The sequence below is a fragment of the Chelonoidis abingdonii genome, chromosome 15, assembly GCF_003597395.2.
Source record: "Chelonoidis abingdonii isolate Lonesome George chromosome 15, CheloAbing_2.0, whole genome shotgun sequence".
In the NCBI taxonomy this organism is placed as follows: Eukaryota; Metazoa; Chordata; order Testudines; family Testudinidae; genus Chelonoidis; species Chelonoidis abingdonii.
In genome coordinates this window covers 3,699,512-3,716,239 of record NC_133783.1, presented here as the reverse complement: position 1 = coordinate 3,716,239, position 16,728 = coordinate 3,699,512, and the positions used below count along the sequence as shown (strand labels likewise).

General features: G+C 40.1%; 1 protein-coding gene across 1 annotated transcript in view; it reads right to left on the bottom strand.

The window, feature by feature from the left end:
* Window positions 1-1,375: 1,375 nt before the first annotated feature.
* The window catches only part of LRMDA (leucine rich melanocyte differentiation associated), a 454,278-nt gene continuing 438,925 nt past the window's right edge, over window positions 1,376-16,728 (bottom strand). Inside the window, exon 5 of the mRNA XM_075072663.1 lies at window positions 1,376-3,663. Within this exon, the coding sequence (XP_074928764.1) occupies window positions 3,584-3,663 (80 nt within the window). The 3' untranslated portion in view covers window positions 1,376-3,583. The remainder of the gene's footprint in view (window positions 3,664-16,728) is intronic.

The following is a 16,728-nucleotide window of genomic DNA, read 5'->3' as shown; positions in this document are numbered from 1 at the left end:
TTCATCATCCAGTTGGATACACCAGCAAATGAGTGCATCAGAGCCCTGAGCCAAAACCCAGTGAAACCAAAGGAAAGACCCTCCCACCGACATCAGTGGGCTTTGAATGGGATCCCCAGTTGTAGCTCATATGGACGGTAGCAGCTTCTGCTGACCAAGTATTGGTCTTCCCATGCTGCTGGGCAATAGGATTGTTCCTAGCTGGCTGGGAGGTGATTAAAGCATTTACATTTGCAATCAATAACTCTACAGTCCAAACTAGTGTATTCAAAGGAACAAATTGTCCCATAAAATTACATTATTGGAGACTGTCCTGATATTCCCAGAGTGGGCAGAGTTCTCATGCAGAGGCCTTGAGTTTGAGAATCAGATTGGGACCAGTGAGGGTTAGGAGGGCCATGGAAAGGACAGCATCACAAAGAAGAGAAGGATGCAGACACCATCGTTATTTACTATTTGTACTGTGGGTTGTGCTAAGGAGCACTGGTCATGGGCCAACGCCTGTCTGCACTAGGTGCTGTACAAACTCAGCACAAAAAGAAATCTCTCTGTCCCAAAGAGCTTTTCTGCACCTTCATGTACACAAGTTTCAGCAAATGCTTCCCGCCCTCAGTCACAGGGACGTGACCCTCTGCAGCAGCTAAGGAGGAGGAGAGGAAACGTGTGCGCTGTGCATGTATGCAGCTTCAAGGAGAAACTGAGGACCTGATGAAAAGGATATTTTAAGACTAGCCTAACTTGAATCACCCCCTGAAGGTGGAGGAAGCACCTTGATGTAGATGAGGTGGGCAGGGGAGAGGAGGAGAGATTTCTCCTTAGATCCCTTTCCTGTCAAGATATTGACATATTTCCATTCTGAATGTGTGAACAACCTACAGCCCAGTCCTGTAGCTCTGACTCCGGCCCAATTTGTATCAACACCCAAGAAAGGACTCAGGAATGACTGCAGGACTGGGCCCAAAACATTTGCCACACCCTGAAACAGTATTTCAGTTCAAAACACCTGAGAATGAAATACCTTGCATGCTACAGCAATGTGTGCAACATAGACAGCAGTAAACAGTCCCACATGTATTTAAATAATATGCCAATACATTATAGCCATAAAAAGTAATAGTTCAGATTATTCAGATGACTATACAGAACTAGTGGATTTTATTGAATTCTAATTCAGCTAAATTTAATTAAAGTTGTTACATTATTTAATACTTAAAAAAATATCTTTGGTCACATCTCATTCCAAAAATATTATTGTCTCCAAAGCTTTGCATCAAGACCATCCCTGAGAATGATGCAAAGGGTTTTGACATTACAAAAAGGAAAAAAAATAAAGAGAGAAAAATCATTTGGTCAGTTTGCAAGTGTTTTTTATTGTTTGAGGCAGGATTAAAGCCTTTTATAGAGACAGGACCATATATGCAACCAGACTGAATGTGACATTAGGTTACTCTAGACACCTCTGTTTAGCACCCTGCTGCCTGTAATATGCTATGGTCAAAACGTGAGTTGATGATTCAGAACAGATATTATGATATAAATGAGCTAGGATGGCAACTTGCTGTTATTTTGGTAACTGAGTTAGAAATCTAATAATTATTTATGTCACAAGAGAAGCAATCTCCTGATTCTCCAAAACTCCTACATCTCAGAAGCCTTTTAATCAGAATTTGGTTTCCTATCCATAATAGCCAAATAAGAGACATCAGCAAAGTTGCTACCGTAGCCACAACTCACTTCCCAGCAATTTGTACAGCAGCCAACTCAGAGACAGATCTGAATTTAAAATATATGGGGCCAGATCCACAGCTGATGGAAACTATGTAGCTCCATTAAAGTCAAGTCAATGAAGCTATGCCAGTTTATAGCAGCTGAGGATCTGGGCCCTGTGTATTTTAAATTTCTTTTCAAATGTAAAAGTAAATGTAACACTGGTTAGCAGTTTCATATTGACAGCCATGGTGAGTCAAGTCTTCCATTCATCAAGAGAGACAAATAACATGGACAATAGCAGTGCCAGTTTCCCTTCATTCCTCCGCCAAGGAGCCTCATCATTTTCTGGCAGAACTATCTCTGGCAGAGAAAGACCTCTGTCTCCAGTCCCGTTCCATCGACAGCATTTGCTAAAGACTGCCAAAATATGAGCCACTTGTAAGTATTTAGTTTTGTGAGAGTCACCTATCTGCTAGGAAAGTGAACACAGACCAACAACTCATTTCATACAAGCCAACGAATAGCCAACAGATGGTAACAGCTCTCAGACAATACAATCACGGGCTGGTTTTGAAATTGCAGCCTAGAAGTGAAAGGCTCTGCATACTCTTTGTCAATCCCATGACATCAGTGTATTACCTCTTGGGAACGTGAAGCACAGTAACAAAGGAAATGAGTCATTGCTCCAAACATGTTCACCCCATTTGCTAAAAAAAAACTTGTAAAATGCTAAGGATTTTCATGCTGTTACTGAAAAGTTGACAAGAAGCCATGTTTAAATAATTTGCATGTATATTAATAGGGGTTTAATAATGACCACAATAGGGAGGCGACTAAGACATATTAGCAAGATTGTAAATTATGTAGATTCCAACAATAACGTTAGTGATATGAAACAAACAATTGTACCTTATTTTCCTCTAAATATCTTCTAAGCTCAGTAGGGTTTTGTTGTGTTTTTGGCTTTCTCCTTTCAAAATGTTTAATTTTAAATCTAATCTCTGCACATGTTAAAAAAAGTCTTTTCAAATAAACCAAGCATAAATACAACTGTCACTACCATAATCAAGCATATACAGTTAAACAGTGTGCCTTCTGTGTCACATATTCTGCAATGTTAAAAATGCCCCCCTTCTGAATGTTAAGGTGTAGTAAAACTTGAGATTTAAATCAAAAATAGGATGCTTTGCTTCAGTTGTATCTGCAAAATTGTTTAGACCTTTTTTCTTAAATAAAAATATGCAGATTCAGTGCTGTGCATTTCTAAAGTATTTTCATATAACATTGCTGACAACATATCCCCCACCCCCTTAAAGAAAGAGCAAAGCAAACTACAAAGTTTGACTTGTGATAAACACTGTCTGAAAAGGTTTGTGTGTGTTAAACTTAAGGGCCTAATTCTTGAGGGGGGGAGAATAAGGGCAGATAACGGTTTTTTTCATCTTCAGTTATAGACACCGCTTTTAGGAGCATATTGATATCGCAAGCCTCTCTCACTCAACAGGCAAACTTTAGATAAAAGCATTGCCCTTGCTAAAACCAACTGAGCATGCTCGCTGAAGCCCCAGGTGTGACCTTTGCTCTTCTGTGTGCAGCAATTGGACCAGGCAATCCATCATGGTGTTCATCCTGTCAGGTCCAGCGCTTGGCTGCAGCTGTCTGTCACGCTGGTGGATGGGACCTGCTTAAAGGCAATCATGTCAATCTCTATGTGACTGCTCAGACTAAGACAGAAAGATGATCTTGACAGGCTTGGCAAAGTCAGCACAAGGTACTGGAGGACTTTAGTTACACTCAGAAAATGTAGATGCAATTTGTGCTTTTTGTGTGCATGTTTTGTGGATTGTGTAAAGAGGCATGGAACAGTGCTGTTTTATAGCTGATCATCTCGAATGAATCTGTTGCCTTCCGAATGTTTCCCATAGTAAATGTAGCGACATTTTCCCAGAACACCTACAGTGAAAAGAAAACATAAGGAAAAAAGTGAGCAATTAGCATTGTGTGGAATGGAACGATATTACTGAGGTTGTGGAAAAGAAGGTTCAACTGTGTTTGGGAACTGCTCTCTCTCTTGCTTTTCTAGCTATGCTTGGAAAGCACAGTATGTTAATTTGAAATTAATTTATTTTAACTAGTGGCATTGGGGTCAGCCCTGAAAAACACACGAGTACTTTGTGAATCACCCTGTTAAGCACATATGCATGCCCTACTGCTTTTTGTAGGGATGGCATTTTGGATAGAGTTGTATGTTTGTACTGTCTGTTATCGTTCCAAAATATGGATATGGGGATGAATCTTTCTAAACGACATGGTTTTATTGATAATAAAATAATAGCAGCAAGTAACAACAGCTTGGCACTGATCTAGTGATATAAACATGAAAAACTGTCAGACATCCTCACAACAGCCCTTTGATGTAAGTAATTATCATTATCCCTACTTTGCAGAGACAGAGAAGTGAAGTGACTTGCCCAAGGTCATCCAGACCTCACAGCCCTCCTTTTCTAAATATAAATGGCTCTACAAGCCAGAACAATGGTAAAGGGTGAGCAAGGGGAGCGCTGTGGTAGTACTAGCAATGCCTCCTTTTGCACCCCAAGGCATGTGCAATCAAATTATCATTGCCTCCTGCACAAGGAAGCCAGGTGAAAGGGTCTCTGTCTCCCTCTATGTATCTGGGGATTTTCTCAAGCTCTCACCACTATAGTATCTAGCTCATCCACTCAAGGTCCACCAACATCCAGCCAATAAGAAACAAAACATTATGTATAGGGACAAAGACTGGGAGGGATTTACTCATTTACTGTGCAGGGTTTTAAATTTGACAAATCTCACCTGAACAAATGGGGTCTTATTAGCTGCACCCACATGCAGCATGAATTAAGTATTCTTTTAATAATCTGTATGTAATGCAGCAATATAATTATAAACATCAAATAAGCTATGAAAGCCCTGGAAGCAGGGGCTATACTGGATTAAAGTTAGTCCCTATTATTCTCTCCTTTTTCAAACCATTGGGTGAGTAACACATCACTATGGAAAAAAATTGATAGGTCTATCACCTGTTTTGAAAAACACATGCCTTTTAAGCGAAGCACAGAAGAGGGCTATATGAGCTTTGTTTAGCCCCTTCTTCGCTTCCTTCTCTCCCCTCTCTCCAAGTCTCCAATAACCTGATTGATCAGTGGAGCAAGTTCCACATTCAAGGGAACAAATTATTCGCCTTCATAAACCAGTGTCTGGTCACAAGCAAGTTCTCATGTCCTGAGGTGATGCTATCCCATGCAAAGCGTGGTTGCCATTAGTTGGTAAAAAGCTTGGCTGGAGTTCTAGCGGTAGAGCTCTAAATTCAAAGGATATGATCAGGTTTATTAATGACCTTCTTCAGACTCCTTTTTCACTGTCATTGATAAAAGTCCTATTTGAGGTCTGCTGTGTTTCTTCAGGACTGGAAGCAAGACTGTTTACTGAGATCTTGGTGAGAGAGTGCTGTTTGATGAATGCTGGAGACTGCACCAAGGTGTCAGCGTTTAGAAAATGAGGCAAGGACATGAAGTATTAATACTGTCAATGATCTCTTGACAGGAAAACAGATACTACATTCGCCATCAGATTTAAATAGACATCAAGTGCATTAATGACAAAAGGGCAGACTTCAAACAAAGGGGGCTGGATGGTGCTGCGCTGAGCGAGTGCAATAACCTGATCTGAAAAGACACTGTCAGAACTACAGACAGACCTAGAATTGTGTGCGGTGACAGAAAACAGAGATGCTGACAGAGATACCGGTGCCATATTATGCCAAGTATATTTTAACAGTGTCTCCAGCCCCTAACTAAATCTGACATCATTTCCTATCACTTATAGTATTCTCCACTGCTCCTGCAGAATATTTCTCCCCAGACATCATTACAAACTCCACTGTAGTTTTAGAGTTACTGGCAGGCCTGTTCTGTCATGGAGGTTGGGTCTAGAGGCCTAAGGATAACCTCAGTCAATCTAAATTTGAAGTTTGCTGTGGAAGTGCTCTCATTTTCACTGATATCTCAGCTACTTGAGGTGATCTGAACGCTAAAGTGTGAGGAGCTGTCACCTTGAATAAAATCCTTAAAGCAAAGACGCTCAGTTCCTGGGATGTTCAGCAAAGATGTCGGACTGTCTGGCAGCAGGAAATGAAATCCAGCTGCTGCTGCTCGCCTGGGGATAAAGGTGCTTGGCTAGTGACAGCTAAAGTCAGCTGAAATTTTTGAACTCCTGCAGCCTACAATTGTTTAAATTAAGGAAGTGTTGTCTCCACAGAGATTCCCTACCAAGGCGCACAGCTGTGATTCGATTGCCAGGCGGATTATACACACTGCTCAGAGAGCTTTGATAAAAGCACAGTTGAAAATGTTGCAATGAGTCTTTATCATGAAGGTTATTTGTAAAACAATAGGCTTGCTCATAAATTAAATGGTGACTTTTTCCCCTCTTCCTCTCCCTCCTCTCCCTTTGCTTGAAGAAAACTGAAAATTACAGAGGGTTTATATGCTGCAGTAAGAGCTTTCGATACTAAAATATGCAATACATGGATTTAGGAAATTTATTGCTTCTGACTCAGTAGGAGATAGTTTCCCCCGCACATCTGCAATGTGTTCATTTGTTTGCAGCTTCACAAACTCATGTGTGTGCATGCGTGCGCATGTGTGTGCGGGGGATGATAACACATTTAATGACGTGTGGTGTTTTTAATTAAAATATCTGGCATTGGTCATAATAAGCTAAGTATACTCCCAATGCATCAGCCTAATGCACAGCATTCTGAATGAGCTTTCTGCTCAGGGCTCTTGAAAAATGACAACATGAGGTCTCTTGAGGGATCATCTCCCCACAAATGAGGTTCCAATTTTTTCTTAAGTAGCTGCTTCCACCATCATCATAAGCTGTTAAAACTATAATTATGAAAAAATTACATAGAGAAGAATCATGTTTAAATATACCTTTTATCTTTTAAATTCCCCCTCCTTCAGAATCAAATGTTCTAATTATGACGGGTAAGTAATAACCCTGCCGTCACCTATGTGTGTTGTGATATCAATCTTTCTTCGCCAACACATTGTAGTGTCAGCAACACAAGCTTTGCCTTAGCTGGGGGAAAACCCAATTATTCCCATAAATAAATAAATACATACATGCATACTAAAGCAAGTGAAAAAATGTTCAAGTCATGTTCTCTCCTTTTAAATTGGGCATGTGTTTCAGAGAGTTATTATGCAATCGATTCCTCAAATGTTCTTTTCTAGAGTGAAATATGTTTTCACTTCTTGGGGACCAGACAGTACAAGGAATTCACAATAAGCTATGGGACAATGCACTTCTAGGTCACCAGTTCAAATCAGCTCAAGTTAATAGTGACCTAATGCTAAGACGATCTGGTGGCATCCTGGTGCCATTGCATGAGTTGCTGGCTTAATTTTCCTAATGGTTTTAAGAATTCTGATACATGTAAAAGGTGCTACCATGTATCAGCATATAGTAAAGTATTTGCATTTAAGAATATTAGTGAAAGAGATAATCTTATTTACATTAGGTGCCAAGGACTGTATTCCATAAGTAAACCAAAAGTGCATAAGATACTTTATACAACACTATACTATATCTGTGTTCAGGTGGAACCTAAGCAGAAGTCCTGACTGCTTTTGGTTTGATCACATGCCAATTACTACCAAACTTGATGTCCTAACCAAATTCCAGTTTGGCTAATTTTATTCTGACTACAGTACCTAAATCCCAACCCCATCAGTCCGTGCTGGATCAGATATTCATCTTCACACTTCTTGCCTCACACTATTGAGTAGTGCTGCTGTGGGCTATTAAACAGCTGTCACCTTCCACCAAGAAGCTGGTTACATTTTGAGTGGTAGTTATAGGATAAATGTATAAACTGCTTTCTGGATGAAACATCAACACCATTATAATTTTTTTCAAAAGCTCTGGGGGATTTTCTCCCATCAATGAATGGGAACTGCAAAGTCCCCTAAAATACTAATTGCAACTTTCCTTATAGGAGAGTACAACCCTATTTACAACCAACATTCACAGGAGACCAAACATCTGTCTACAAACCAACTCAAGTCTATAGTGCTAGTCATTTAGACAAAACACTTGCATTAATCCCATTAATTTTAAACATATTTAAGACCATCCCCAGTTAGCAAAGAACATAAGCAGGTACTTATGAGTAAAATTTTCAAAAGTGCCTGTAACTGAGAAGCCTAAGTCCCATTTTCTTCAAGGTATTCGGGCACCTAAAATGCAGATATATGCATAGTGGGATTTTCTAAAGTGACTAGGACCTACTTGTGTCTTAGGTACCTAAATACCTTTAAGAATCTGGTGCTTAAGAGTCAAAGTAACTTTCAATGGAAGATAGGCTCCTAAACCACTAAGTTCTTTTGAAAATGTTCCCCTACATGATTTGCTAAGTGAGGCCTTACATTCTATAAAGGGTTCCTATTTGTAGTTAAAAATAAGTGGGTCACACTATTTATTCCTACTTTATTTATTCTTAAATAATTGAGAACAAATATTGAAACACCTGAATGCTGCAAAAAAAGTGTGGAAAGTCTCAAATGAGCAGCTGCAAACTATCTGCTTAGAGCAGCCCCAATACAAGGCTCCGGACACAATAAGTGGAGATAGGCTGTTCAGTTAGTTTAAAAATGCATAAAACCCCAAAGATCAGCCCTTTCCCTGGAGCATAGATAAGTCACCCTCCAAGGGACATGACACAGGATATGACAGCTAAATATCAAGACAGATAAATAAGGGCATAGAAGGCAGACTTGGACCCAAGCATAAAGACTGTTGTTCTACTGGGACTTGTGGTTGCATCACCAGGGAGGCTGTCCAACCTAGACCGTTTGGAAGGAAGAAGGGTTGTTTTGCGGTTACGGGGGGTTTTTTGAGAAAGGAAGTTGGGTGTGGGGAAGGTTAGTGAAGAGGCAATCTACAAGGAAGAAAGAGCTATATAGCTGGCCTAAGAGAAGGGAGGGGAATGTCAATAGATTCAGATACACAGCCAAGATTTTGTTCTTGTTCTGGACTGAGTCTTCTGAGTTTCATCCATCAGCTTTAATTCATACACGTTTATTTATTTACATTTGGATTTGCAACAGTTTTTCTCCCTCCAAGAGCAAATCCCATCACAAAATAAAAAAATATCACATTCAACTACTTTATTATTTCCTGGAATAACAGCATCCAAAATAGTGATGCCCACTATTATACAGGGCAAGCAGACAAAATATACACCTTGTCCTCCAAACACCCAAACAACTGAAAGTCTATCCATATTGGTGGAAGGAATAGGGGGGTGGGAATGATCTCATAGCTCTAAATTAAAAGTCCCTAAACTATTTTACAGTATCTGCCACGGCTACCCAGTCCTCACTACACTGTGCTATGAGTGATGGCTATTAGATTATTGTGCATTGCTTACAGGAGCAGAGACAGTCATAGAAAAGCAACTCGACTGTCTCAGAGTATCAGTACCAAGGATATCCAAAGTTATCTGGTGCCTGACTGACTAACTGTCTTTCTCAGAGGTAGCAGACAGTTTTTTGTTTCTTTCTTTCCACATGATGTCTCATTTGATAAAATAAGAGCAACTTATTGCTCCTTTCTTACATTATTTTCTTCTTAAACTGCTAGAATATCTACAGTAGAAACTGAAGATAAAATGCTACTGCTAGTACTGACATCTATTTTGATTTACATTTTTAAAGTACAAGCCATGTAAAGGTGCTGTAGATGCTATGGGAATCCAAGAGTCACTTTAACAAGGCATGTGGTTTGAGCAGTTAGAAGAGGAAACTAGGGAGTCAGAAATCAGATTCCTAGGGTCTAATTTTGGCTCCGCCAATGACTTGCTGAGTGGTCTTGGGGAAGTCACTCTGACAGCTCTGTGCCTCAGTTTCCCCATCTGTAAATGGGGAACATGCAATATTGTTGCCAAACAACATTTAGAGAAATGTAAAACCATGAACAACTGTCACCCAGGGAAATGGGAGAATTGGGCCAGCCTTTGCCCTCAGCATGCAACACCTCCGACCTCATTGCATACAGGACTCCGGCTCAGATGATAACTATAGGAAAGTGATTGTAAAGGGGTCTGAGTGTGCCACAACTAAACTTGCTCACTGGTGGCTGCAGCTCCCCAACTGCCAGACTAGAGGCTGAATTCAAGTCACTGGGTCCTAATTTTCAGGTTATACGTCAGAGCAGCACAAGCAGGAGCCAGCAAAGAATGAGGTAAATGCTGAGCTGGCCAGCCCTTCCTCCTGGATCTGCTACAAATGATTGCACTCTGGGCCAATATCAGTGGGGAGAAGCATCTGCAGCCATTCCCAAATGACTTGCCAGAAACTGCTCTGAGGCCTAGGCCTCAGCTGTAACCCCCTACACAAGGCCTGAAGTTTCTGTGGCAGGCTATGAAAGGCCCAACTCCTGAAAGACCCAGACCCGGGTCTATTCAAAATAGACCTCAGACACTAAGCTTAGTGATGTCACAATAGACTGACTTTTTTGAACTATAAACTTCCCCTCCTTCACTGTATCGATCTCCTCTCTTCTTCCCTTTTTATTCCTAACAATTTCTCCATTCTCCTCTTCTCCCCCACAAATAAATCCCAAGGAATGAACATGTCATGGGCCATTCACCCTAACCACTATCTTGAATTCCCTTCCCCCATCCTTGGGCTGCTTTTGTCCACTTAGATTGTAAGCACTGCACAGTGGAGCCTCAATGTTGACTGAGGACCACTGTATGCTACCAAAATATACATGATAAATAATAAGAATCAGGCTTAGATTTCAGCAGCTTCTAATGAGTGAAAGGTTTCCAGTTACGCCATTCTCTGCTTTGCCTTCTCCAGCTGATGACATTGCATGTGACTCCAAATACCTCTGAGCAGATACTATCTGAGCGTTGGCTTACAAAGACTAGCAATATCTTGGCACCAAATTTAGTTATGAACTAATATGACATCAAGTAATGCTATCAGAAGTGCCCAAGGAACAGATACACAAAATATTCACTCTTCTTACATTATAAACTAACAGCCTTTAATGATCAGAGCAGGGTAGCTGTGTTAGTCTAGATCTGTAAAAAGCGACAAAGAGTCCTGTTAGTTTATAAAGTGCCACAGGACTCTGTAGCCTTTTAACTGATTTTTTAAGAGAACAGAGCTGCTAAATGTAAGCAGAAATAATCAGTTATTCCTCCAAAAATAGCTGCACATAAAGGCAGCTTCGTAAGGCTGAGGGTAGTGCTCAGCTGCCCCAGCCCAGCATGAGCTCCATCTTCATCAAAGAAGCAATCAGATACTATGACGACGGGTACAGTATAGAAAGACAGATCTCCCCATAACACAGGGGAATGTGACCAATTGCACCACTCTTCAAGACAGTGAAGATCTTTTAGGTGGTGTCCTGTTGACCTGCACTCTCTGCTGCACCCTTTGCTGTGTCTAGAAGTGCTTGCATAAGCCATGGGACTGCAATGGCTACCAACATTCTTAGCCCCTGTGCAAGGGTGCCAAGAAAGTGATAATTCTAGGGTGACCAGATAGCAAGTGTAAAAAATTGGGACAGCAGGTGGAGGGTAATAGGTGCCTATACAAGAAAAATCCCCCAAAATCAGGACTGTCCCTATAAAATCAGGACATCTGGTCACCCTAGATGATTCATTCCCCCGAATACACGTGCCCTTCAGGTTGATCAGATTAGTTCCAGGCACCAAGTCAAACCCATATTTGGTCCACGGCAATAACATTGGCATTATGTGCCTAACTTTATCAAACAGGGAAGAATCAGAACAAGCAAGTGAGGCCATGAAATTACTGCAACTATCCTGCACAGACATGTACTGTGTCATGTCAAGTCTCACTGGCCTGGCTGTAGGAAGAAAAAAAAAAGAGGAAGGAAAGCAGTCAACAGGGAGAAGATGTTGGAAAAATTTGCAATGAAGGTGATAGGAATACGAAGACGTGAAGTTTGCATCCCAGGCCAGGGGAGACTGCATAAATGTTCAGTGTAAACTAGCAGTCGAGCTGATGTGTGATAAAGTGCAGCCTGCTGTAAATACACTTCAGGGCTCCCAGTGCAGCTGGGGATGAAACTTGTAATTTAAAAAAAAAAAAAAAGGAAAGGGCAAAAAAAATGCACTGCAAGCTTTTTCTCACATAATCTGTCACTGGAAAATTGAGAAGCTCGTCCAAGTCCGTGGGAATAAGCTGATGAGCTGATACTTAATAATAAACCATATTGTGTCATGGTGCAGAGTCATCTAGATCCATTCAGGCCACAAACTATATTACTTTATACAGCCCTGGCTGACATACATTTAAAGCCCTCTACACATTAAGGAGCCATTAGGCTGACAGATTAAAAGTTATCTTGGAGCTAATGTTTCCATTATGTGTGTCCTGGCAGTGGAACAATCAACACACTGTTCCTCAGATGTCATACTTTGTTTAAAACAAAAAAGAAAAGGAGGGTAGATCTCTCTCCTTGAATGACATTGACATGATCAGCTTTGATCTGGGTATGTGCTGTCTACAGATCATCTACTGCTGGCTAAAACAAAAGCATTAAGGGAAAATCACTTTAAATCATTAACCAGTTCTGTACTGTCCAGGGTAGTTCAGTAATATTATAAGGGCCCACATTTGTGCACTGAGACTTCTTAGCAATCCTTCCACATTTCTGATGATGATTGCAATATGCTGGCTTTTTTCCCCTATTAAAAACAAAGCAAGCAAAAAAAAAAGCCTGCCCCTTCCACCACCCAGATGTGTGTCTTCACCATTGTTGCAGTTTCAAATGACTCTGTGGATGGGATGAGCCTAGAGGTCAGTATGAAATTTTTCTAGTCGAATATTTTGGATTTTTTTAAAAGGGTGGAGTAAACTATAAAAAATAATCAAGAACATACTTTTTTTTTATGTATTGGTGTTACTGAGCACCAGAAACACTGTTTATACAAATATCAACTTTTCCAGAGGTTAACTTACGTATGAACTGAGGCTCAAATTTATATAGATTGGATACCTTCAAAGGGAAACAACTATGGATTTACAATATCTATTTGTACTTTACATGTCTCATTTTCTCATATGTATTATAAATAGAGTGGATAAAAGATGGAACTGTTTCCAAAGAGCATGCAAGGATCAGATGCAAATCAGGTAAAACTTGTTAAATGCCCTTTACTCTCCATTTCTAGATTGAAGTCACAAAAACTGAAGTTATTTATTAATAGCCAAGTGCTCCAAGCTAGACAGCTTACTCTTTTTTTAGCTAGTAACACAACAGCTGCTCTCATTCCTCTGTCCCACCCCCCCAAAAATATGCACACAACTAAAAACAAAACAAACTCATGCTGATTTCTCTGCAGTCAATTTAAAGTTGAGGTCATCACCACTAGAGGGCAGCATCCATTTGTCTATTAAACTGGCTAAAACAGCAAACTAAATATTCCCCTATGACAATTAAACAATACTGTTTGTTAGTTTTGCAGCCAATGTTATGTTCTATACTGATCAAAGATTATATTTATACAATCTGTGCTTTCAACCTTTCACCTGGAAGCCCGATTTCTGGTGGACTAACCTCACTGAACATCAATTTGGGTATATGGGTGGCTACAAAAAGAAGTCACTAGTGTATTTAGTGGTTTGAAATAAAGGTTCAATATGTTTCATAGAGGGAATAACTATACATATATGAATTAAATTGATTGTTCTGAATTATGTTTCTTTTATTTTTACTAATGCAACAACATGATCACTGCATTGATGCAAGTGATACTTCTAATGTATTCAGAATGGAGAGCAAGGAGGTTTTAAAATCTGATCCTCACTGCATATTAAAAAGTTCAACTGCTCTGTCAACTCCTCCCATATTATCTTAGAAGACTCTCAGTTGATTTGACTAACATATGCAAAAGTGACATTTCTGTAGGCTGCTCTCCACTTTGGGTTACACTCTACTAATAATACCTCCATTAATCAGCAACAGAATTAAACCATAAGGAATGCTAGAGCCATTAAGGAAACAGAGGATGAATATAATTATATTGTACTTCACAAAGTTCAGAAATGTGCAGATTGCATTAGCAGTAAAGTGGGGGAAGGAAAGTAAGCTCTTTCAATAACGGTGATAGGATTAAATAAATGTACCATGATTTATGTGGTAGAAAGTAAACTTTTGGAATAATTGTTCGGAAAGTCTGCAAGCATTCCAGTAAAATTACAAATTCTTATATGAGCAGCAGGGCCCTTCTGGAGAGTTTAGAAATGAATTTGGCTCATCTCATGAGTAAAATTTGCTTTTTGGATCTCAGATGTATGCTGTTGGAGGAGTTCACATTTTTCTTTAAAAAAGCCATCCACAATTCAGTCTGGCTCAACTGGTTTGAAATTTCTCAAGAGAGTCATTTGAAATAAAGTCCAAGTTTCTTTCCCAGCTTTAAAAATAAAAAAGCAAGTCTCTCAAAATTAAAGAGCACAGTTAAACAGTGCTGCTGTCATATTATGATACTGTGACAATCAATTAGGGTAATGTTCTTTGTATACTGTTACTCATTCCCTTCCATAACCCGTTCATCAGAAACAAAGGAGACTTTTAACTGATTGCTAATGATAGGATTAATAGGATTCTTCTTAATATAAAGTAAGCCTCCTTAAGGGACTGGTGCTGCTAAGTGCTGGGTTCCCTTAACTCCCAGTGCGAGCTGCAAGTGCTTAACATCTTCCAGCAGGCAACCAGATCTCACAGGATCAGGAGTTAAAGGTGCTCCCCACTCTTCCAACCCAGTTGACATATGGTTTAGCGAAATCAGAAATACATCCGAGCCATAAAGTTCAGCTCTGGAGCCAAACTTCCTGAAAGTTCTGCAGGCACTCAGTTCACTGGTTTTAGTTGCGGCCTGTCTCTAGCTGAAACAAATCCTGCATTATATGGAATACACACAATGATTTGCTACTGCAAAGGGTTCATAGCCTAATTCTCAAACACTGACTGACTCCAGTAGAGAGTGCCAAAACATTGTCACTGTTTTCTATCTTAAACTCTCTCCTGCTCCCTCAGCCTCCTTTTAAAAACATCCTAATGAGGGAGAGGCTGAAGATTAAATCACAATGGACAGCTGAATGTAGTTTACAAGAGCACTCAGCCTCTATGGAAGCTTGTGCTGAAGACTAAAGATAGGAAGCTAAAGAAAACTCAAGAGAGGCACAGCAAAACCGTTCTACTAGGGTCAGACCCATTAAAATTTAGTCAAAGCACCAAAGACTTTCTAACAAATATTACGCTTAATAAACATATTCCACTGGAGCATGGATATTGGTGAGAGCTTTTGGAGTGTGTCAGTTAATCAGTATTCACCCGCTTTGGCAGCTTGAAATATTACTCACTTATTTGGCTGGTTCAGATTTGTCAGACTTGACTATGTCATAAGTTAACATGTTCCCATATTAAAAAGGAGCCAACTGGCAAATGAGCACATTGGACATAATAAAACACATCTGGCCAAACAATCAAACAATCTGGATCACAGTATCACTCACAAACACAAATTAACAGCGACTGTCTAGGACATTACCAAGTCAAACAGGAAGCAATAACCTGCTACCCGCTACTTCACCAAATACCCATTAAATGGTTAAATGAAAGATAGAGCCTCCAAAGCACTCTGTTTCCAAGGCACTCTCCTGCATGGTTAAAGGTGTATAAATGTTTTACATGTCCTGGGTCATTTGCTTATAAAGGGGAAGAGCTGAAGGGGGAAGCTGTGCCTCAACCCACTGAATGTCACTAGAAGGCCATCAGGGCATTGAAGATTACACATCACAGCCCTTTGTCTAAAAGCGGGTGTCACTGTGCCTAAGTACAAGTGGAAAGTACAAAAGAGGTAGCGGGTAGCCAAGGATTAGTTAAAACCCCAAATCCTGCCATATCAGTTCACAGTTGTACATAGCAACAAGGGCAACATTGGTCAGATGCATCCTCATTGCTCAGTTAACCATCTAAGAGTGTAGCACACAATGCTGCTGCTATTAAGTCACAGCAACTTTGGAACAGTCTCTCTCTTGCAGGTGCAAGCACTAGCAGTGGTATCATTGAGGCACATTGACCTCCAAAGCACCCTCCCTGCTCCCATCAGGAGCAATGCACAGCTGCTGTAACTGACCCCACAAGCATGCAGAAAATTTAAGAAATTAAATTTGTGCACAAAGGACTGGACTTATCCTTTCGGAGAAGCCACCAGTAAATAGCTGAACACTATTCAAAGTATTTCAGTCTCCGGGACAAAAATGGTTAAACTAGCTTGACAACCTTTGTGGCATTTCTGCTGAGAATATGTCCTGGCCTTTCTAATGAAACATCAAATGTGACTGTTTGTTTGTTGTGGCTGCACAAAAGCCAAATATTGTAGGGGGGAGATAAAGGAGATAGGGAAAGCAGATAGTTAAAAGGGTTAAGTGTGTATTGTAATTCCCAAATTGCACCTGGACTGAATGTTTTCAGACCACTTTCTTGACTACACCAAGACAGTTTTGTATTTTTCTTTCTTCTAGGAGAGGGTTAAGAATAATCTGAAGCCTGGAAAATGGTTGCTGTTGATACTAGTGAGGCCTTCTCTTTAACTAGATCCTCCAGGAAAAAACAAATTAATCAACAGCCAGCTGAAGTGGGTTTAATGATTGCATTCTGCATACAATCAGCTTTTCCCTTTTCAAGGGCCATCAATATGTCAAGGGAAGACATATCTGAAGGATATAGCTCTTAACATCAAGGTTATCTATTCTCCACATGGCTCCCACTCCTTACTGGGCTGATACTTTACACTGCCTGTGTCTAACATTTTCATCAACTCTGCAATCAATCAAGGTAATAATGTTGTGCAAAAAATCAATTAACAACGCAATTAAACTTTCCTTATTATCTCAAAGGGCTGAAATAATACCTAAAGGG